Source organism: Tubulanus polymorphus, chromosome 1 (genome assembly GCF_964204645.1).
Source record: "Tubulanus polymorphus chromosome 1, tnTubPoly1.2, whole genome shotgun sequence".
NCBI lineage: Eukaryota > Metazoa > Nemertea > Palaeonemertea > Tubulaniformes > Tubulanidae > Tubulanus > Tubulanus polymorphus.
The window spans coordinates 20,817,576-20,841,281 of NC_134025.1; the positions used below are offsets into that span (position 1 = coordinate 20,817,576).

The 23,706-nt window shown below is 37.2% G+C and overlaps 1 protein-coding gene across 2 annotated transcripts in view; it reads right to left on the reverse strand.

Annotated features, from left to right (window-relative positions):
* Positions 1-8: 8 nt before the first annotated feature.
* LOC141898852 (palmitoyltransferase ZDHHC14-like) overlaps positions 9-23,706 on the reverse strand; it is a 28,379-nt gene continuing 4,681 nt past the window's right edge. The window contains exons 4-11 of one of the 2 annotated variants that reach the window (XM_074784996.1): positions 23,080-23,217; positions 22,509-22,557; positions 17,114-17,216; positions 16,338-16,447; positions 15,913-16,060; positions 15,734-15,818; positions 8,720-8,787; positions 4,997-5,134 (exon numbers count right to left, since the gene is read on the reverse strand). In XM_074784996.1, coding sequence (XP_074641097.1) covers positions 8,732-8,787; positions 15,734-15,818; positions 15,913-16,060; positions 16,338-16,447; positions 17,114-17,216; positions 22,509-22,557; positions 23,080-23,217 — 689 coding nt within the window. In that variant the 3' untranslated portion in view covers positions 4,997-5,134; positions 8,720-8,731. Of the gene's footprint in view, positions 5,135-8,719; positions 8,788-15,733; positions 15,819-15,912; positions 16,061-16,337; positions 16,448-17,113; positions 17,217-22,508; positions 22,558-23,079; positions 23,218-23,706 lie in introns of both variants that reach the window. The other variant, XM_074784987.1, reaches the window with a different exon arrangement.

The window sequence follows — 23,706 nt, forward strand, 5'->3', positions numbered from 1 at the left end:
TGATAATAATAATGATAATAATAATAAATCAGGGCTCTTAGTTATCATGAAGGCCACAAATAATGAAGCACCTGTGCTCAGGATATGTACAAAAAATTATTATCAATATACATCTTATGTACATTATGAACATCTCATGATAGCAGCCAGAACTACCTAATTTTCGCCCAATATCATTTGTCTTTATAAAGTTCTATCACAAATAATTCTACCGTGCACCAGCTACAAAAACGATTCGCATAAATCCCACTAGTGGAACCTCTGAAAAACAAATCCGGCTAAAATGGCGCTGAAAAATTCTAAACAAACGAGAAAAGTTGAAGATATTTCGTAGCGGATATTTTCTGGTTGTTCGTACATTAAAAAGGTCTAACTCGAATTATCATTGAACTCAAACGAAAATCACTGGTCCCAATTGACTCGATTTAGGAGTCTTCTGTACGTTATTATCATTGATAGAAAAGTAAAGAAAACCAAATTAGATTGGATCTATTGGAATGGATCTATTAATAAAATCAATCTTCACACATTCAGCCATATAACGCACGCAATGTGCATACAGTCAACCTCTGATATACCGCCCTCCCTTATACCGCCACAACCGCCTACCGTCATTTTTTCTCAATGTACATCTCTATACAAATACATTTGTACATAGTAAAACACCCCCAATATACCGCCATACTCTCCATACCGCCAAAATGGTTCTGCACCAATGTGGGTGGTACCGTATATAGGGAGTTGACTGTTCTAAGATAAAGCGTTTTATTTCTCTGATCGAACACTTCAGGGCTCAGGTTCAAAAATTCTAAGCTGAAACGATTATTACTACATATTTATGGTCGTGCTCATTTTCAAAAATCAAACCAATGACTCTACTACACAGAAACAAGTTCAATACCCTAGACTCATGGAAAAATATATATTCACATGTACAGTAGAACTCGGATTTTCACTTAATTTGGATGAAATAATTGGTCCATTTAACCTGGAATCATGTAAACTATTATTCATTATTCAGAGTTTACTAAATTCAGAAAAATCTTGGCAGTTCCTAGTCATCCAAATTAAGCGAATTCTAGTGTAATACAATATAGAGAACAATTTCAGTAATCCAATTGCAAAGCAGAGAAATTGAAAGTCTTTCTAATAATATCTTCTTGGAATTTACAGCGAACATACGCGTTCTTTTCGAATGGGGTGAACAGAGTAGGTGGAGTCTCATATGCGCATAATTTAAAAATTACTTAAAACACAAAAATCCTGCATAAGATGAATCTTAACTGCGGAATATAACTACACGAACCTGGATCTTAAATTGATTGAAAATCCATACCGAATACCGGTACTCAGGGCTGCCAACCTCTGAAATGTACTATCAGTAACAAATTGAATTTTTTTCAGTACCATTTTATTGAAATGTGTAAGAAAATGTTCAAATTAATCAGTAATCAACAGTAAGACCCCCAGTAATATCTTTCATATTTCTGGTATGTATCAAATCAAATCAAATCAGTATTTCTCATCAGAAAAGAGTAACAAATACTGAAAATCAGGAACAGTTGGCAGCTCTGGGTACTAGATAGTTTTCAGCTAAATAAGTAAATTAGATTACATACGCAATTTTGCACTGGTATTTATTGAAATATCGTTTACGAGCTTTTTTTCTGGTCCCTTTAATTGTTCGTTTTATTGAAGTTCCACTCTGATAATACGTGGGATTTATGCCATCGTTTTTGACTTCCTATAAATATATGGACATAAAATGGGTATCTTCTGGTAGGGATTATTTGTGACCGGTTCGAATTATCATTTTTATACACCCTGAAGCGATCACTCTAGTGATAGTATGCACCAATTCACGGTGACCAGTCACACAGGTACATGCACGTATATCGTGATCAGCCTACAGAACCAATAATGAAAAATCATCACAATGGAAGCTCATTCTCTGAAAAACCAAGGAAATTCAACAAAAAATTCCTTTCAACAAGATAAGTTAGCGTGGAAACAGGTTATCTCCCTGGAAAAAATCCCCCTAGGTAAAAAATTCCCCCTGGTAAAAATCCCCCCAAATTTAATTTCACAAAAAATTTTAATTAACACAAGAGGTTTGAATATTCTAACTTATGACAGATTTTAAAAATTTCAAATTCTCCGTTGTGTTGGTCACAATATTCACATTGGATAAATCTGTGACTTTGAGCAAGCCTAAAAATGACATTATCCTAGTTTAGAAGATTTCTATGAACAGATATAGTTAAAAATAACTGAATTTCAGGAGAATTTCACCAGGAAGGATGTTTACTGGAGAGGGGGGGGGGGGACTTTTACCTTGTTGAATTATTACCAACATTCTGCTAGCTTTGGATAGACTTTGTCAACTCTCTTGACGTACATGTAGTTGTTTTACCGGCGGTAGTTCAGTTCATCATTATGGCGACGAATCATCCTCATCAGGAAGGACACTTATTACATTGAATTGGAAATGCACGTTGGAACTAAAAATAGAGACGCCTTAAGCAGCGTGATGACAAGTGACCACTTAAAGCGAGTTTGGCTATAAATATAACATAGTTATTGCATATGGGTGCAAGTGTTTTTTATGCCAGGTTCGAGGATCATATAGTACTTTAGTGTCAACTCGGGTAAAATAATTCTATTTTGGCCTGTAGTAGTGAAACTCCCATATTAAAGATGGGAGCATCATCACGTCATTAAATGATATGAATCATCTCTATTTTGATGTCTCTTGTATTTCCAATTCAATTTGCTAAGCGTAAATTGTCAACATAATGACATAGTGGTCCAAACTACGACAACTAAAGCAACGTTTTACTGTTTTATGATATCTATTCCCCAGATAGATGACTGGACTTAGCATTAGTTGCCAATGACAAAATGTGAAACTGGGTCCAACTGGGCTCATTCTAACGAGCTTCCACTGTCTGTCGACCGGATCAAAGATAACGGTACATATACATATACACTCTACTCGGATAACACAAAAAAGAGGTATACTAAAACATCGAATAATACTCAGATATAACGATTGAGACAACAGGTACAGCAGGATATAGTTGGATCACAAATTTAGGGCCCGAACCCAGTTAAATCCAGATTCTAATCTCATCCCAACAAAATTCATAACTGGATAATGATACGCATTTCATTGGTCTAAATGATCAGGATAAGCGGGCCTTCTGTACCATGATTTCGAAATCAAACACACCAATCTATTCAATGCCGATATCATATTTACAGTTCACAGTTGTACTTTGAAAGTTACTCTAATCCGGTTTTCACAGCGTAGTTTAGACGAGATTTCATCCGTCCCGTTGATCTGGATAAAGCGAATTCTACTGTTTCTCAGGTCGTCGACCAAAATTTTTCATTTCATCGACACAAAATCAGAGCTCGAGTAAGAATATTATCACCAGTTAGCGTACATGCATCATTAAAGCTAAACCGCAACGTTATCTAATAAATACGCTCGTACCAACTCAATGAGCAAACCTCATGTCATAATCAGTAGTTGATTCGGGCACAGGTGATTCCGCTATATAAATAAAGGCAAGCCCTATGGTGGAAGCTACGATAATACGCGTCAAAACATGCAACGAATTATAAAAATACACATGTACTAAATATGTCCAAGCTCTTTGCATATTATAAACAATGGGAGATGATCAACATTTCATCGCGCCGCTTTCATACTGTCTTAAATTCTATATTAAGTTCCACAGGACGACCCCTTTTAATACCAAAACATCATGTTTCACTCAATACCCGTGACCATTATTGAGGCTAAACTAAGCCTTTTTCTTTCAAACTTGTAAAAATTTCCGAAAATCTCAGCAATTCTCCCGCCACTACTTTTTTTTTACAGTTTGCGTAGTCTTTGAGACAACTTCGTGTGTGTACAAAAATAATTTGACAGTTTTCATAAAATATATCATCATCAACATCATCAAGGTCATCGTCCTCACGATATAGCAAGTAACACAACTCATTACGGTATAGTACATATCAGTTTCTAAGCGGAAAATTCTAGTTCAAAATATTCTTGCAGTTAAAAAAGGAAAAACATTACAAGCAAGCAGGATAGCAACCATTCATTCGAAGATCATTTGTGAGCTACCGTATGTCAAGAAAATCTTCTTAATATCATATTAGGTGGCTATTCATAAAGTATGTGCACAAAATTTTGGTGATTTGCAATTATAAGCATTATGTGCATGGGGAGAAGTGGCCAATTATACCCCCCCCCCCCCCGAAACCCATAAATACACATGTACTTTATGAATAACCCCTTACAGTACCACCTTTCATCTGCATTATCATTGGAAATATTTTCATGATCCTTGGATATCCGTCCAGTCGGACTAAGTTTTGCATGGTACAAGAAAATCCGAAAACAACGAGCAATCATCTCAATTTGATTGCTCGTAGTTATACCGTACACAACAAAGCGCAAGGGCAAATTCCATGCGCTAAATATAATAACTAGGTTTCTAAAACAATATCGGTTAGAACCACTGACCCATGCCAACCAAAAATATACGTAGATACATTCTTTTTGATAGTTATTGAGTATGTATAGAATGATTCACTGTAAAACTTTCTACAAATTAGTAACTGTATCCTTCATGATGCGTTTTCGTATTAACCCTTCGAGTGCCAAATTATCTACAATGGGCTTAAGTGTGCGGTTGTGACGATGCATTTTTGGGGACGCTCGGCACCTCACGAAATTTAAGAATGGTGGACCTCGAGGGGTTAAATGCATTCCCGATCAAAAATAGAACGACTTTCGCAATCTACATACGTTGTTTCCAACAAGCGTAGAAAATAATTGGCGGTGGCACTTTTTGTGGTTGTTTAAGTGTCGTCGGCGAATACTTGTCGACTTGAGGCCAGTACAACCCGGTGCGTCGGGTTTAATCGAGAGTTCAACTGACCCCAATCATCTCATGTCATACAGAACTTTGTTTATGGAACCGTACAGCAGAGTCTGATTGTTGAATGAGAGTCGCTTCGCTTTGACTGGTGGACAGCGGATTTCTCTCCTCAACGGCTGGCGACGGCACCCGAGGTAGAATGACGTGCTGTTCAGCGAACAATTCGGCTTTTCCTGTAACAAGATGAAAAAATGGGTTATTCCTTACTCACCCGCGTAACGTTTGTTTACTTCGCCAGAAGTAAATGTCGTTAAGGATCATTTGTTGAGAATATGTACGTGCAACTACAGTAGTAGACTTCGCTGAAGCTGGACCTTTCTGGACCGTGAAAATTTGTCCCACTTGAGTGATAATTGATTTAGATGTTATAATTTCATATACATAGTGTTTATAAAACATTTGAACAAAAATCTGAGGTTAAAGGTACCCTAGCTGATCAGATCCAACTTCAGCGGAGGCTACTGCATATACTGGTGAGGGATGCTTAAAACCCTTTCAGTGCTGATTAATTAATACCCGAGAGTGCCGGAAATAATTTGAACATTTCCAAAAATTTCACCCCAGTGTTGTGAATGACAGACACACCACTTTAGTGCCTCTACACTGCAGCACGATGTATCAGTAGTTACCTCTCTATTTTTCTTTGTTTGACAGGTGCTGCCATCTTTCAATAGAGATAAAGACTAATTACTAAGAAACATCAATACATCGCAATGTAGTGTAATCGCAAAGTCCATCACAGCTTTATACACCGCACTGCAATGCAGATACACCGAAAGGGTTAAAAATTTGGCATGCCACATCATCGTTTTGATCGCATTTTAATCAACGAGGCAGTGATTTATGTGTGAATGCACTCACTAATAAAGCATAGGCCAAATTTGACTCAGGATCTCATCCGAGCCAGTTGGACCCGGTCAAGATCATCTACGTGTGATTTGGCCGATAGTAGAACAAGTTATTCCCATGTCAGAATATCATGCATCTAACCAGATATCAGAATCAGAGATTTTTTTGACCTAGTCAAAGATTTATATGCTTTTGTAGCCATTTTACATGTTTGCTCCCGCTGCAAATCTTCCCAGTTGCGACTACGAATTATAAGATGAAGTTGGTTTACACTGCCAGCATGAACCGTATATTCCGATGCTGCCAGAATGAGCAGCAGTTACGTACCTGATAACTCGTAGTGACAAAATGGTGACAGAAGCAGAGATAGTTAAGAGCAGCTAACGATGTTAACAATTAGCATATAAACAACAATCATTTTGAGGAAGCAAGTTTTCCACCCTTTTAATTGAATTCAATAGTCCCAACCTCTCTCAGTACAAATTTGAACCGGATGGCACCAGATGACAACCGCGGCACAAAGCCTGGCCTAAGTGCGCAATTAGCTGCACACCAAGGCAAATAAGACAGGAGTTAGTGTCGCAATAACATCAGGTACGAATCCCTGTTGCACATTTGCGATTCTGCATTTGAAACAGAAATGATTTGATTAAGCCGCGATCACAGGGAGACGATTTGGCCCGGACCAAATTGGCATGGATAAGGCCCGAGTCAAATTTGGCCCAAGCCGAATTAGAGAGCGTGCTCACACGCAACCCACTCACTCGATACTAAACAATGCCCATTTGGCACCTGTGTGAAACCCCGGTCAAAAATGCTTGTGTGATCGCTGCTATATACTACAGATGTAATACTCAGATACTCAAATACATAAAGAGGTGGATTAAAAATTTTGATAATTTTTGGGTACACGGTTCACACTTTATGAATGATCCCATCATTGATCGTTACCGGTAAACGTGAATCATTATGTCATCAAAATGAATGCATAGAGATGTAAATGAATTTCTTCAGTTAACAACAGCATAAGACAGTTTAATCCAAAAAAATGTAAGTAATGTTATGAAATGTTTATACATCGCATGCAATGAGAAACAGGAAGGTTGAAAAAATTCTTCGTTCAACCAGCTTAAAAATGACGGTTTATGCAGACATACCCTGGTGGGGGAAGGGGGAATATTTTCCAGGATGGATGTGGGAAAGAACCTCTTTGACTTGCTATCTGATCAGCACTAGGAGTGGGCTTGCTTACGCGTGTCCAGGTCAAGTCTGAGCATAGAGATATAGAATTGAATAGCACCAGATGATATTAATCCAGTGTTCAAGAAATCTGAATTAAATATTTCAATCATCTTTCTCCAACTAGACAACTAAATCAAAATCCAGATTTAACAAATCTGGATGAAACTGGTTCTGCAGGCAGGAACCGGAGATAAAATAACCCAAGGTGAAGCCCGCAGATGGAAAACCCCAAGGTGAAGCCAAGAATATAAGGGCTCACATTCATCATTTCATATATCAAAACAGCCCCAAAATCATTATCTACAGTAGACTCGGCGTACCTCGGAACATCGCCTTGCAATATAAGTCAGAAAATGTTTAAAAATCAATTGGCGCAATATATTTCGTATGATTTTAGTGCGACTGTAATCACTAAAGACTAATCGCTCGTCTGCAGGTTCATGTAAACGCAACTGATCTCGGCTTACATAAGTCGCAAGCGACGAATTGCACAATTGCGAAAATAGTGTGTTGCAGAAGAATCACTCATCTATCGCTCCATGTGCGGCAACTAGCGACATAGAAATCATTTTTCACCCAATGCGCGTGCCCTGAAAGATCTTACAATTCTGATAGTTCTTTCAGCACAGGCGATATGACTGTTTCTGGTAAATCATTTTTGTAGTCCTAACCTTAGACCGATATAGTTTAATTTTGAAATAAGTGTTTCGTTCTCTTTTCATAAATCACGCAATTCTTATTTCAGTTAATTCATAAATTTTTCGTTTCATTATATTGAAAACTTTCATTTCTAAGTCCTTCACGCTCATCCTAGTTGCATGTACGATCTAGAGTCACCATCAGGCCAATTTTCAAAACTCTGAAATTTGAGTTCCACCGACAACATAAGTTTGGTGTATATGGTCCTAATATGGCGTATGTTGGAAATTCAGAGATAATGCCTCCTATATGACAAATCTATGACATATCTGGGCATTTCAATCAAACCGAATCATACGAAACAAAAAGCCTTAATGTACTACATCAGAAAACTACTCGTCGTTCAAAAGAAATTAAATGCATTGGCGCACAGGGATGACATTAGGGAGGTGTGTCAAAATAACGCAAACGCAATACATAAGAAAAAGTACACTGAACTATTTCTGACCTCGTCTTCATTACATAGAATACTGAACTACGGGAGTCTACTGTATATATAGAAATATATTGGAAAATATATGTATAAATATATGATACGAATACTATTTAGGATGTTAAAGGATACAGGAATAGATGTAAGATTGTTAGAATATTCAGTAAGTCACTTGTTTTGAATCATAGGAATAAATGCGGCCATTCGGCTATTTACTTCATTATCGAGTGATAATTCATTTTCTCCCGGGGTATATCCACGTCGAAGATTGATCATTACACTAAGTAAAATCGTTAATGATTGGAATTCTATATAACTTACCAGTAAAATGACGATGAATCATTTAGATTTCACGGGTAAAATTTAAGAGGAAGCTACCTGACACACGTTAGTGCCACACGTTAATAGACAAATACACATATACACAAAAACAAGCTTAATAAGCTCAGATTTCGAAAGAACATAATCGTAAGGTTTAAGAAGCGACGAGGATAAATAAACAAAGGGAAGGAAAGGTGAAAGCACCGCTACCTACCTGGCTTCGTCCTTATGGATAGAGTTGGGTAGTAGAAGATGCGGGAGTTGGTTGGGTCAGAGATTCCCCTGGAAAATCGGTGAAATATAAAAAGTACAGCTACATTCTACCATTCACAGGTCGAAAAAACTGTTTACTCTTATTTCAAACGGAGTGCTTATATTCGTTTTCACATTGAAGTACATATCTCATATTGATGTTATCATTACGACTATTACTATATTGTTAGAAATGATAATAGCGTTTTCAGCGCATTATTGAAAAATCTTAAGTAAAAAGCATTTCTGGTCTAGTTTTATCAACGATGAGGGCAGAGGCATTTACATATTCTAGGTTTTAGAAACCAGCATCCAACAATGAAGGTACAAATCACGTTGAGAACAACAACTGAGGAAATTCATTCCAAGTTAAAAATCAAGCAGGTTGCCGTCACCTGTAACACTACATCCGGGCGATAAGCAGCAGAGACAACAAAAGAAAAACAACTGGATGATATGAGTTAGTGTGGCGGGGGAGTGGATTTGAATTTTCATTTCAAAAACATGATCTTGGAATATTGTTTGAGGTACTGGGGCTCATTATTTTTATTACTTAACACATCGAAGGTGATGTAGTATGCTTGCTAGATTTGGCTCCAATAGGAAACAAGGATGTTCCTTTGCATAGTCTTATGACGTGATATGATTGACGATGAATGAAGAGATGATATTTGATGATACTCATTCATAGTGGTCAAAACATAATCTTTCTCTTTACCATAGACCCCCTGCTAGGGTGAATTCTATTACAGATACTTATGGTAACCTGGACATAATCAGACCAAATTGATGAATATGGATAAAATAGGTTCTTATCACAGGATTTGAAAAATAGGATGTCTCAATTTGTCGCTAATTGTTTAATAGAGTTCACCTCTTCTTATCAAGTGCATGGAACCAATCTCTCGTTATCTATCATTGTTAAATTTGGTGAAGTCACGACAATCGTATCTTGAAAGTGCAAAAAGTGATGAAATGTCTAAAAAGGTGATCAAAAATTGGAAGAAGGGGGATAAGGTATCAAATATCCGAGGACGCCCAACAGAAAATTGATCTACCACAAATGGTTTTATTCCAAAGGCCATACTCATGATGGATAAAAGATGAAATGGTAAACTAACCTAGTAGATAACCAAAAACCATGCCCAATAGTTACGGAATACATATGGGTTGTTAATACCAGCTATGCGGTTTCAAAAATACCTAAGGTTTTCTTAAAGTGAAATGGTCATTGACAAATATCTTCAACGACCAATTAAGGAACGAATAAGTTGATAAATGTGTTAAGCTAAGAGCGATATACAAGCTATAGCAATTAGTACACTTGTTTCATATAGCCATACATATATACTGGTTCTATACAATGCATGTACATATATATATATATATATATATTATATTATAATGATGGCAATTTCCATGCGACTTTAGAATATTTCAAAAAAACAACCAAAAAAAGAAGTCAATGAGGATATTTTCTGAAGGTCGAAACTATTCGAAATTATTCACAAAACCGTGCCTGCGTAAGATAACATTTCTGGTTATGATAAGTCTACATATGAACACGATGAAAAGCACTCCGTTCGAAACGAAAATTAAGGAGAAAAGAATGAATGAAATAACGAAAATAAACAAAACCCAATGCCACATCATGCACAGGGGAAAAAAGGAAAATATTATGGGAAAATGCAAGGAAAACGACTCCTTTTGCAGTGGTAAGAAAACAATACTTTCACCGCAACAACCGCGAAGGGAGTGCATACCGATGGAAGCGCAGCCTGACAATATAGCTACAGCAAATCTCACCTAACTCGGACAAAATTGAGGCCTTTGGGAAGCAAGACTGAGTTGAGGATCAAGAAATAAGGAAATAGAAAAATGATTTTGTTTTTGTACCAGTAAGGCATATCCGAGTAAGGCCAGGTTTACTGAATTATCGTTGCAGGCAATTGAAACCAAACATACAAAATATGGGGCCCCGTTTGATTGGTAAAATGGTTTTAACATGTAGTCAAATGTTTACTGGTATTGTCTAACTCGCGTAAGTTGTAGCTCAAGGGACCTAACAATTTAAATGACTTAGGTGGGCAACGACTTGTACATGAGTCAGATTAATATTGCATCATTTAAGATATTCCCAACAAATTCGAGCGATTTTCTTTTATTTATCAACAACAAGTCAAGGGATCCAGCTGAAGTGTAGACATCGCTGATTTTACAGAATATGCGTCTGTGTATACTAGACGAGCTTAATTCAGATCCACGACATGAAACTGGTTTATAAAACTGCCCCAAATATTTTGCATTGGATAGGTAAAGCCATTTTGCATTATTGGATGGGTTAAGCTACCCGCATTCTAGGGCAAGTGCTGAGGTGCTGCAATCCTGTCGATGACTCATTTAAAATTTGTTACTCTATTGATAAAACACATGGACATTTCTTGAAAATGTATACTTGAGTCTTGTTAGCTTAAAGTGATTTACTATGGCGATTAAGTATGGTCATTGACTTCATGTAATTTCAATTTTCCATTGGGCTTGACCCGAATATACGATTCGAAGTCTTGTCAATTTCCTTTAATAACCTGATTGTTTACTCCGGAAGCAAATACCTTGAAAAATAAACTCAAAAGATTGAATAATTACTAAAATTTAGGAGCCCATGCCATTCCACAATTTAATGCAGTTCACCAGATTAGAGCGCTTTTCCTTTTATTTCATTGATGTCATGTGATTAAACACAATATCTAGATTGGTTCGAAGAATTCGGGCTAACTCGCTGCAACACAAACAGGCGACACGCGGACAAAATTATCTAACATGTTGAATAGCCAAAATCTTTTGCCTCCTAGTGTGAAAGCCAAGTTTCTGAAACCAAACAGGGGTCGGTTGCTCAAAAGTTGGTCGCAGGTAACCAGCAGATAGTTGACAGTGACAACTTAAGCTTCATTGTTACCATGGATGTATTTAGCTAGCGGTCAACTCTAACAAAAAATTGGGCAACAGACCCCTGGGCGTGAAATCTAAAGATATTTTGGCGTGTATCATCAAAGGTCCGAAAATACTTTCGTTAACACCTGTCGATAAATTACGCTTAGTTTTATGACATTCTAAGCAGAGCGACGATATATATATATATATATATATATATATATATATATATTCTCCCTAAACAAAATACGTAAATATGCAAACATGTACGGTAACAATGAAATCATTAACAGAAAATTGAAAAATAAGCAAGTCGAAGAAAACCACGACAAAAGCAAGCTCATCTACATTCGAGATCTAGAAAAACATACAGCTGGAGAAAATGAAGCACCACGCAGCGACGTTTGGTCCTAACTTCCCAGAGTCAGAACAAGCACGTCTTTGTTATCTAGATTAAGTGAACGTAAAAACTTTAATACGGGTTAATCGAATCATTACAGTGCATAAAATATCGTAAATTAGTATATATATATATATATATATATATATATATATATAGATGAAAAAATAACACGTTCAACAGATGATTGGGTTTTTCGAGTTATAAAAAAAAGTGAACTCATCATTATTTAACTTAAAAAAACTGAACGAAATTAAATTTACTATAGTAACCTGAAGTAGTTTCTAAGAAAGACAGTGAACAAATGTGTATACTTTACACTAACATTGCTGAACATTGGGATAGACAGGTGACGGAATCTGACGCACTGTATGAAAAGAGAAAATGGAACCTTCAATGTTGATTTACTCCACCAGTTGCTATTGCGGTCGATCCAAAAAAATTACGGGATAGGGCTCGTGGCACTTTCACATTCACATATATTCATACCTCCCAAAAAATTCTAGTTCTGGGGAGGTCTGGTAAAACGAAATCAATAAATTTTGACCCCAAAAAAAAACTGTTGTATGTTGAAATTTTGATATATTCGAGATTTCACCGATTCAAAATGACTCATGTTGGAGACCGAAGTCAGTTAGTCCAAAAGCAGTGAACCAGGCGATTGAGCAAAGTTGCTGCAGTTGGTCACTTTAAAATTCCGAGCAACTAGGTACTGCACGAGTAAGAGCTACTGTCCCAGGGACACCATGCCCATTCGGTGTAATGCTCGACAATCTTAACATTCAATGCACCCTGGTGAACAAATACCGAAACCAATGATCCTGAAACTCATCGCAATCATAGAACATATAAAAAAATAACGTTTGTAATTCTGATAGAACCCGAGAGAAAATGACATAAAACAACTTAAAACCATAGCAGAAACAAGAAAGAGTCATTTTCACATGGTAAGCAAATGCTTTTGTGAACCCGGAAGTAAAATAAAAAGTCCAAATGTAGCAATTTTATCAATTCTTCACAACTTCCTTCGCTGAAAAAGTCAGGAGAGATGGCTTAACTAATCTAACTAAAACCTTTTGAAGTATAAATTCTAAGTACTTTATTTTTAATGATTTGATGAAAAAAGAATTACGTTAAATTCTTTGAAGTATCGCCGAATCGATCATATTGCCTGTACATAGTACAGCATGTCTGGTGGATGTCAATCGAGAACATTTTGTAAGTACCTGTGAAGGTTTCGCGATACCCAATCCCGCCTCTTGGATGCCTCTTTGCCCAGATGATAGGTATCCCATAACTGCAAGTTTCAAAATTTGCGGAAACAGCACGTGTGCACCTGTTTAATTGATAATCTTAAGTTGGCTGACATCCAAATGCTTATAATTCTCCAAGCTACGATGTGAATTTATAAAAGCGAGTCCATAGAAATATTCAAAATTTCAACGAACAAGAATGTCTGCCAGTCAGCCATCTTGATTCTTATCCGGCTAGATTTTAGGCTGTAGATCTGTCTAGTGTAGATACATGCATAAACCAAATATCAAATCTATCCATAAAAGCCTCTTCAAAACTTTCCAAATTAACTGGATTCCATCTACTACAGACATACGGACATATGACGGATGAGAAGTGAACCCATAGCCCGCTGGGAAAAAAAGTCCAAAGTGCACTAAAAAGACATATTTTCATGGCGTTACGATTTCGGCTGAAGGCCAGTTTGTAAAGAGCTTAGGCATATCGGTGATAATTAATACTTCTACGAAATAAACATCTATAAATATTGCAGATTGTGATCATCGAATGCATGCAATATTGCAGTGCAAGTGTCATTTGTTGGAAAGGAATCGGTGCTGTGATTTTCTATGACCCTTCACTGTATTGAAATAACGCTTTAAGATAATAATGGACAGCTTTCACCGTACTCAACTGCCAATGGAAAACAGGCACCCTATATTCCTAAAAAAGTTCAACTTACTGTAAGGGTGCTTCATATCGATGAAGAATTCTTTTCCGCAAATATAACAACAAACGCTTTTAACAGTCTTTTGTACATAACAAATCAAGAGCCCAGGTACCAGTTTCTCCCATAAGTTGATCGAAGATAACCGGTGGATAAATACCATAGTAGCAATGAACTATCAATTGTCACTATGTCAACTATCCACTGGTTAACTCAATTAACCAATTTATGAGCAACTGGCCCAAGATCACAAGTATTCATCCGGAAATCAAATGAGCCTGAACCATCGAGTTAATTCAACTACCGGATGTAAAGCAATCTAGGTGACCCCAAGGGTTTGATAAGTTAATCAATACTGGACCCAGTTCCACAGTTAAGGTTGAAAGAGTCAAATTTTGTAGATTTCCACTCATTCTGAGATAGAGGGTATACAGCACAACTGAACTGAACTGGGGTCCTGATCTACAGTACGTACATATAAACCAGGGGGCCTGTTGCTCAAAAGTCAGTACGAGTTAACCAGTGAAGGATAGATGAGAGTAAAACTTCACTTTTACCCTGGCATCTATCCCAATGGCTATCTTTACCAACTTGTGAACAACTGACCACACGCTGTCAACGTTCAAGTTATATATTAAGATTGTGATTTTACAATCAGGCTGTTGTTACTTGACAGTAAAAGGCATTTCGGCAGAAATCAATACAGATCTATAATCTATCATATACAAACATGCACAACATTGAACCTTGGGAGTAATAAAACATATAAATCAACAATCATTTGTTGTGTGATACCATTAAATCACTGAAGTAGGCCATAGATCAACGATAATGCAATCGGTTGCAACCGGTCGCAAATCCAGATCCGACTACTTCAGTATCTACCTTTGTAGCATTTCACTACAATTTGACATCTAAAACATTAATCTAATTGAAAACTAGAAATTATTCTGATTTTAAGAGTATTTTGATGATAAGGTAGTAATTGAGCTCTTGAAAGTGTAGTAAATACTCCCAATTAGTGATGTGGTAGTCAGGTCAGCAAATGGGCATTGTACGTCAAATACCGACTTGCCAATGCCAACCTATGTCTGGCTTGATAATTGATCTAAAGCCGGTTTCACATACTGACGCATCCATTTTTATGTATCTATTAAAGCTAGTCAGACAATTTGACTATATCACGTACTGATAAATGAGAAATATCCAATTTCAACGATAACTATGGACGTGTTCATCTTTCATCCCTCAAACCCACTGAGTGACACTTAATAAAGTACACGTACAAGATTGAGGCTTCTTCCTGAATAAGGGGAACGGTCTGAGAAAAACTTTCGACCCAGGAAATTTGAGCCCGAAGAAATCAAACTCATGATTGATGAAATCAGTAATCGATGGCCATAATTGGTAATAATGTCAAATAGTAAAATCCCCTTGCAAGTTCTTTCTCGGAAAGAAAATATTGCAACAAAAAATCTGATTGGAAACTATTCTGCCTATATCGACAGGATTGAACGTCGGTATGTGACACTGGTGCATGCTTCACAGCGGGAATAAACGTAGTTAAGAAGTGATATTGTATTAATGCTGTTGTAAGGAGCGCGCATACATAAATGTAATGGTAAAATATTAGTAAATATACACGCATTTTTCTCAACCGATGCAATTTCATACTAAATGCTTACCATTAATAGGAGGGATCCTATTCGGATCCTGGTAGCCGGCATCCGGTTTATCGGCAGTATCCACTTCGTTCTGAGAGGTTATACTCTGCAAATACGAGTAAACAAAAAAAAAAATTCGAAATTCTCATCGCGTCCACATCTGTCAAATTACCGTCTCCGTTGTGACCATTTATACTTACCGTCGGGGATGCTGTAACGGTGGTCGCGCCGTAATTTTCGTGCCGAACGTTAACAGAGTTACTCTCTTTGTGCAACGTCGATTTACCGTCGATAACGGATGTGGTGCCCGGTTGGTCCGGTACGACATAGCCCCGGCGGTCGACTAAGCTATAAGAATGAATGTATAAGAATAGAGTATACAAAAAAATATCTCGAATCAATTGTTCAATAAATATTCCATAGCTTAACACCTCGAACGCCGGCCCATGTGCGTTAATTTCCCACCCATTTGACTCATCATTACAAAATGATAGAAACGTGATATGTTAAACATAGGGATAAATTAACTATGGACATAACGAGATATTGGTCTAAAAATTTAAATATTTCATATGTCATACTTCGTACACAATATTTTATTTATCATATTTCGGTATGTATTTACCTCGGAGGTGTGGGTCCGCACAGCACATACGCACAATTCGTGAATACAGACCCTTTGCTGTAAGGATTGAAATTGTTTTGGCCTCTTCTCGACGAAAAAGTGCCTTTGATCTGCGAAATAAACGAAACACATCGCAAACATTAATCAACGCGCTACGAATTATCAATTTCATTCATTTGCAAGAGGAGTACTCAAAAGAATAACATTATACATCAATTGGAAATTCCTTAAAAATTTGAAGAACTTTTTTCAGCGAGTACTTAGCTAGTTTACCATGCAATGAAACATCTGACATAGAAAGTGAAAACACATTTAACATGCGAAATACTGCATTCAAAAACAATTGTTACACATTTATGGGGGCGATTTGCATTCGATAGCGAATGAATATAAGCCGATATCAATGACCAACCCCAGTATCAATGTATAATGAAAATAAAAGGAAAACATATCATCATTATCGAAAATGACCACTGGAGTTCCACCTGATTAAGGCTTCTTCATTCCCCAACTGACTCTCTTCAAGCAAGCTTCAATATTATACATACTCGTTCTCTACCAAAAAATTGGCTTCAATAGGGGTTTTCTTTTGGGGACTATAAAATAACCGATACCAGGGTCGGTCATTGTTTTATCCATTCACACTGTCAAATGTGACAAGCCCTCGTGTCAAATATGACAATTACATAGTTCATCGGAACACGCATAGAGCAGTTCTTTTCAGGCTGTAATCTTACAGGAAAAAAAAAAACAAAAAAAAACAAAGCAAATCTTACATCTTCATTTGTGGCCATATTACGCACTACGAGTGTCGTGTGATACCCGGTCAAACCGATGACTGTCCACCACGAAACGAAACAGACCAGTGCAACGATAATGGTAAAAAGCTGTTAAGGATAAACCAGACGAGTCCGAAAACGTGAAAAGTATGTACTTCTTCGGGTAGAAAATCGTTTCGAATTTTAAACGCACGTGTCTGATTTCCGTACTACGTTTCAAAAATGTTATTTAGCTATAAAATGTTAGTCGTACGCATGTTAGCGTAAAACTAAGTACAAATAAACGAACTGAATGTTGAAATGGTGCAGCGAATTAGGATGAAACGTTAACTCAACTCCCGGGTCCATGTTTAAAAAACTGGTGAACGTGAAGACAAATAGTTCTGTGAAGGTAAGGCCTAACTAAATCTATACTTTATACCCGTACTTTTAAGAAGTATATTTTCCAAGCGAAACTTTGTTTTTACAGACATGAGTCAATCGGCCAAAAACTACCTCTACAGGTTTGTTGTGGTTAGTAGTGAGACAGTCGTATAGTGCAAAACATAGAGACATAGTTTCGAAAAGTATTGACCTTCTTCACATAATACTTGTTGCACATTATTGCAGAATGATATCGTTAAATTGACCGAGATACTCTTCCAAACCGGGTCTCTGCATTTAAACAGTATTCAGAACAGTCAATCAATTAAACATTCATAAGAATTCGAAAACAAATACGATATGTAAATCAACGCAACTCGCGTAGGAGCATTTGAACCGAAGGCGCAAAACTTTTCAAAAACCGATGCCGATGCTAAGCACTTACTTGTTCGTTAGTTGACATAGCTGAAAGTGACAGCTGTGTATGATAACCACATAAGCCACTCGTGGAAATCGTAGAGAAAAATGTTATCGCGACGACGAGTAAAGTAGAAATGAAGTTAAGGAAGCGAATTCACAAGTAGAGGAAAGTGTTATAGAATGAGAAGTCGTTGAAGAACTGGTATGCGAAAGTCTAAATATAATATCGATGTACTTCACCATATTACACCATACAACATGCAAAATATGAAAATGAGCAAGGGACAATATGTGGATACCATCGGATCAGTACTGATAGTTGGCTTTTCTTAATTCTTCGCATAATCTACTGATTAGTGATATAGTGATATTTTCTAACTGTATGTAATAGCGAATAAACTAGCCTATTTAACTATAATTCAATTCCATGCCCAATGTGCAGATACGTATGTATAGAAAATCGATAACTTCAGAAGAGTGGAGACATGCCGGCCACGTTTTCACTTACGTTTTCGCTGGTGGTGGAGGCTTCGCAGCCGATTAGGTAGGTGTGAAAGCCCGCCAGGCCGACTAGTTGAAATATGGTGCAGAAGCAGATGAATGCTTCCACGCAGGTGCAAACGAAGGTTAAGGTCGATACAGTGGTGGCACTGACAGTGCATTGAGTTAATAGAGAAGACGGTGATTTCATCAGGCGCATATATGACAGATAAGAAAGTTGACGATAGTCAAAAAAGTATACTCATTAGACCCATGCTCATTATTTCAAATTAATTTCATTAGGCTTCTCGATACATATACATATACATATACACATACACATACACATACACATACACATACACATACACATACACATACACATACACATACACATACACATATACATATATATATATATATATATATATATATATATATATATGAGATCCACCCAACTGAGTTGCTCCCCAAGGACTTATCACTTCAATTCATTAGTTCTGCTATTATTGTACTCGCACTGAAGTTGCAACAATACTTTCAGGATATCATCAACATTAAGGGAAATGGTACTTAATTCTTTAGAATACATATAATGTAAATGGCAAATTGATATAACTAAGTCCTAAGAGGATATAACCACATTGGTAACATTATCACCCAAGTATAGCCAGGCTTAATGGCACATTACTAATTGATTAAGTATTCCAGAACAAGGTACTGGCTCATTTAGTATATTACGAAGGTCCAGCCTACTAGCATATCAATCACAACCAACCTTCAAACAACAATGTAAGATGGCAATTCATGATGTACATGCATGTACTTGATGCAAATATATACTATTCAAATTCTGTTGATAGGCAATGATAACACATCTTATAACGCATTTAACAAATGGTTAAATAAAGAAAGGATGAAGTAGGCGGTGGAACAATTGAAACAAACGTTTCTGACATTTCAACAAGTCATATTCAAACCGTTAAACTATGAACAGTTAAGCCTGCTTAATTCCAGGATTGAAAAAATGATCTAGTTAACAAGGGAAAAATCTCGATAACATAATGCACATCATATAATAGTCAATTTGGATTCAGAGAGGCTGATGGTACTCACTCAGGTCATCAGTATTTATATATTAGACCAGAGTTCATTAGAATCATCTTTACTCACTATAGCAGAATCAGAGTAAGAGCCAGAGCCAGTTCCAGTTCCATGCATAGTTTGAGATCCCAGGGGTCAAACATTTGGATCTGCACCAATCTTAACTCCAAGTCTGACTTAACTTGGACCTATGGAACTAAGTCCTGAAGCTTTTCATACATTTACTTAGTTTCTTTATCAATATTGCAGTTCCTGGCTAATTGAAAAGGTTGCTAATATTTAAAGGAGAACTGCAGTGAAATTTCTCATCTGAATATCCATGCATTTATGAACACATTTTCGTGAAAGCAAAACTCCAAAAAGAGAGTTTTCTAGAGCCACTGGCCACCGCCATTATCTTCAATCGCTTTGCTATCAGTGAGATGAGTGTGACATGCAACCCTATGTGATAGGTATTCCTTCAATTATTGTCACGTTAAATACTTCAAAGATGGCAGATAAATAAAATCAGAGATGACACTCACTGCCCAGCAGGAGTTTGGTTGTTGGGATTTTCAGCGCGTGCATCTATTTGTGTACAACACTCACGCATATGATTGGCTAAAACTACGTCATGTCTCCCTTTGGAGTTAACAATATGGCGGCTTCAGTGCCTAAAAAATGTTTTATATGAACCTATTTAGGAAAATAGGAAATTTTGATTAGCATAATGCCAAACAACAGTAAATTTTAGTTTTGGTGCAGTTCCCCTTTAAAAGCATATACATAAAAGCATATACATATATATATATAAATAAGATGAAACACATTTATCAGAACAATAAACGCTACCATGCCCATGCAAAGCAATATAATGAAACCAGCAACACCAGTGTAGTCTGCATAAACGCACACAAACCGAGGGGAAGAAGATTTCACAATACATGTAGTTCAAAAGCATGTGATAATTAGGGTCGAGTTGTCAAGTTGTGATTAGTAAAAAAAAACAGTATTAATCTGCATTGACTTGAAAACTAAAATTGGCCTAGACCGATCTTCGGTCTAAGCCGTGACTGTGCAATAGTCTCCAGAAGTGTTTCAAGATTTTAAAAAAGTTTTTTTTTGCAGTGGTTCATCTAGGCCGGTAGTAAACTGTACTCTTATCTGTAAATGTTATCAACTTCATTATACAGTAAACTGTATCCCACTGCCTCGGATTATTGCATATGGACGATATATTATACATTTTCTAAGTTCCCAATTCATCGCGACAACCACCAATCCCTTCTTCGATTTCGCGTACGATACCTCGGGAAACAATATATTGATCCCGCAAAATCCGAAGCAAGCAGATTCTACCGTATAGCGCATCATCTTCTTCCACCTCGGATCGCGAAGAAGCCACCAGAGCGAGAGAGAGAGAGAGAGAGAGAGAGAGAGAGAGAGAGAGAGAGAGAGAGAGAGAGAGGAGAGAGAAAGAGAGAGAGAGAGAAAGAGAGAGTAATAGAGAGAGAGAGACAGAGAAAAAAGAGATGTACATCACAGACGAACACCGAATACCGGGTAGATACAGAATTACTCACATCTTCATTAGTTGTCTGATTAGACGTTGTCAAGTATGTATGGAAACCGGCCAGGCCGATTATTGACCAAACAGAAAAGAAGCAGACTATCGCTTCGAGTATAGTGAAACGGAATTAAGGACGTAGTAAGCTATAGTTAAGCCGTTATCCCTAATAACAGGCATGTGGACCATTCACCAAGTACATACACAACTATCGGGATTCGAAATCGCCGTTCTGAGCGAAATTTCACTAAAACGCAGGACAGCATAAAATTGCCATAGTGGAGAAACGGTTTAAATTGACAGCATATATGACATGGTACGTAATTCATGAATGTTCCCATATGCGCGCCGTCCCGAGTCAGATAAGTTGGAAATAGTCAACGTCTCCTTACTCGGTACTGAAGTGAACTTGAAGATGATCTTGTCACAACGTTTACAATTTCAAAACTCAATTCTCAACTTTGGTGTATGGTGCAAGTATGCTACCGAGTAAGGATAAGTAAACTGAGGCTTAGCGAAAGTCATTATCTTCTGCAAACAACCGTGGAAATACGCGACGAAGCATTTTTGTTTTCTAGTTTGAAAAAGGTTAACGAAATTCATTCGCAAGGTGTCAGTTAAGTAATGATGACGAATTCACACATTTAGTTAGTGAACCAGTGACTATTGCAGCACAGCACATTTCATATTAGGCTATTAGTATACCGGGTACTTTTTCATTTCTCCATCATTCAGTAACTCCACATTCTCAGCTACTCTTCGAGGAACAGTTTTAAGAAGAAAGACACTTATAAAAATAGCCACAAAAGCTATCATTCACCGACACATGCAAAATATCTCGGGTAGACTTGTCCTAACTTGAATCACGTGTGGCATTAGCGATAGTTTCAAGTAACGTACGTGATAATTCAGTAGACATTTTTTGCAGTAGTTCATCCACCCTTAGTTAATCCACCCTTTCACTGCATCTATCCGGCTATGCAAGTGAGCAACCCCATACGGCATTTAACCCGTCGGTGCAGTGTTTCCATACATGGTAATTGTTAATTCGCTAATCAAATCTCCGTCAAAGATTGTGAAATACCCCACACGGTGTGGTAGATGGAAGATCAAGATGAAATACTCAACAATTTCTGAATATAGTTAGTAATAATATTCAGGATGGGAAACTTCTGTAACCGGCAATGAAAGAGTTTCAAGCGATAATTCGATTTTGAAATGATTTCGAGTTAAGAGGAGTCGCCGTTGTTTATCTTGCACGTCGTTAATAAGAATGAACGAAACAAAGATATATATCGGTGTCGTAAGCTAACAGGAGTGTGGTCGTTGAAGTGTTTTGAAATACAGAGGGAGAAAGTGAAAAGTGGCGTCAAGCAATCCACGTCGAGTAGAGGAGAAAACTAACGAATCACGCTCTACTTAACAACCTTTCGTCAGACCGTACGACATAAAAAAAAACTTGTTTTCATAAAAGGATATCTGGCAGGTGATTCGCGCATTGCAGAAAGAAAATTATTTTTTTGGGCTCCTGAAAAGGAAAAGAAAATTTGATTCGAATTGTTCCCTTGTGAAACTTGTACAAGAGAAAATGCTGTCCCGAATATAGCACTTCGTAAAATTGAAATCATAAATTGTCAAATTAATTAATTAATTAATCATTTTGCGGCATGCGACAAAACCAAAATATTGAATTGTCGCGGGCGACAAAACCAAAATTATTGTTTTGTCGCGCTATTCAAGTTTTATCGTTTTGTCGTAATGTTGCCCTCATTTGCATATTCGTGTTTTTTTTACGCATGGCCCTTATCAGCCACCATAAATAAGGGTTCATTGGACGCAGAACACAATCACTGAATAACCAATCTTACACTTTAACGGCTGGTCTAAGCTTGTGCAAAAAGTATACAAATATTGATCAAAATCACTAATTGGCCCTGCAACCTTCTATCTTAATATTGAAAGAATTGGCTATTGTACTCCCTACACTTTGTAATAGGGAATGTGTGAATGCAGCTAGTGTCAGTTATGAATATAGTACGCCAATACTTACTGAGTATAAGATGAGTGATGACACAGGCAAATATGAAAACACATAATAACGATAATGATAATATAAACAGATAGAAGTATCTGTAGTTCCTCTTTCCAACGCAGTTACCAACCCATGGACAGTGATGGTCAAAACGATCTGAAATATTCAAGAGAACAACAATTCATGCTGATTATAAGTTGAACATATACAGTGAACCCCCGAAATACTGCCCTCCCATATACCGCCACCCCCGCCTACCGCCAGGTTTTCTCAACATACATCCCTATTCAAATAAATAGTAAAACACCCCGGATATACCGCCATACTCTCTATACCGCCAAAATCGTTCTGCACCGATTCTTTCCATTAGAAATCCTAGTGTCAACAAGACATTTTTTCAATTTGATCAGTGAAGATGGAATATCTCTATCGGTATGCTTCATCGATCATTCCTAGTAATACTATCCCAGCAGTGTTTCCTCGCAGATTGAGGCACTGTTTGTAGCAGTAAGACTGAACCAAAGAATTTTTCAGCACTTTTGTACGGAAAAAGTAGCCTGGTGAATTACACGGTAACAGGTAAAAATCCCCCCAAATTTGATTTCACAGCAATATTCAACAAAATACTTCAATATTCTTATGTTG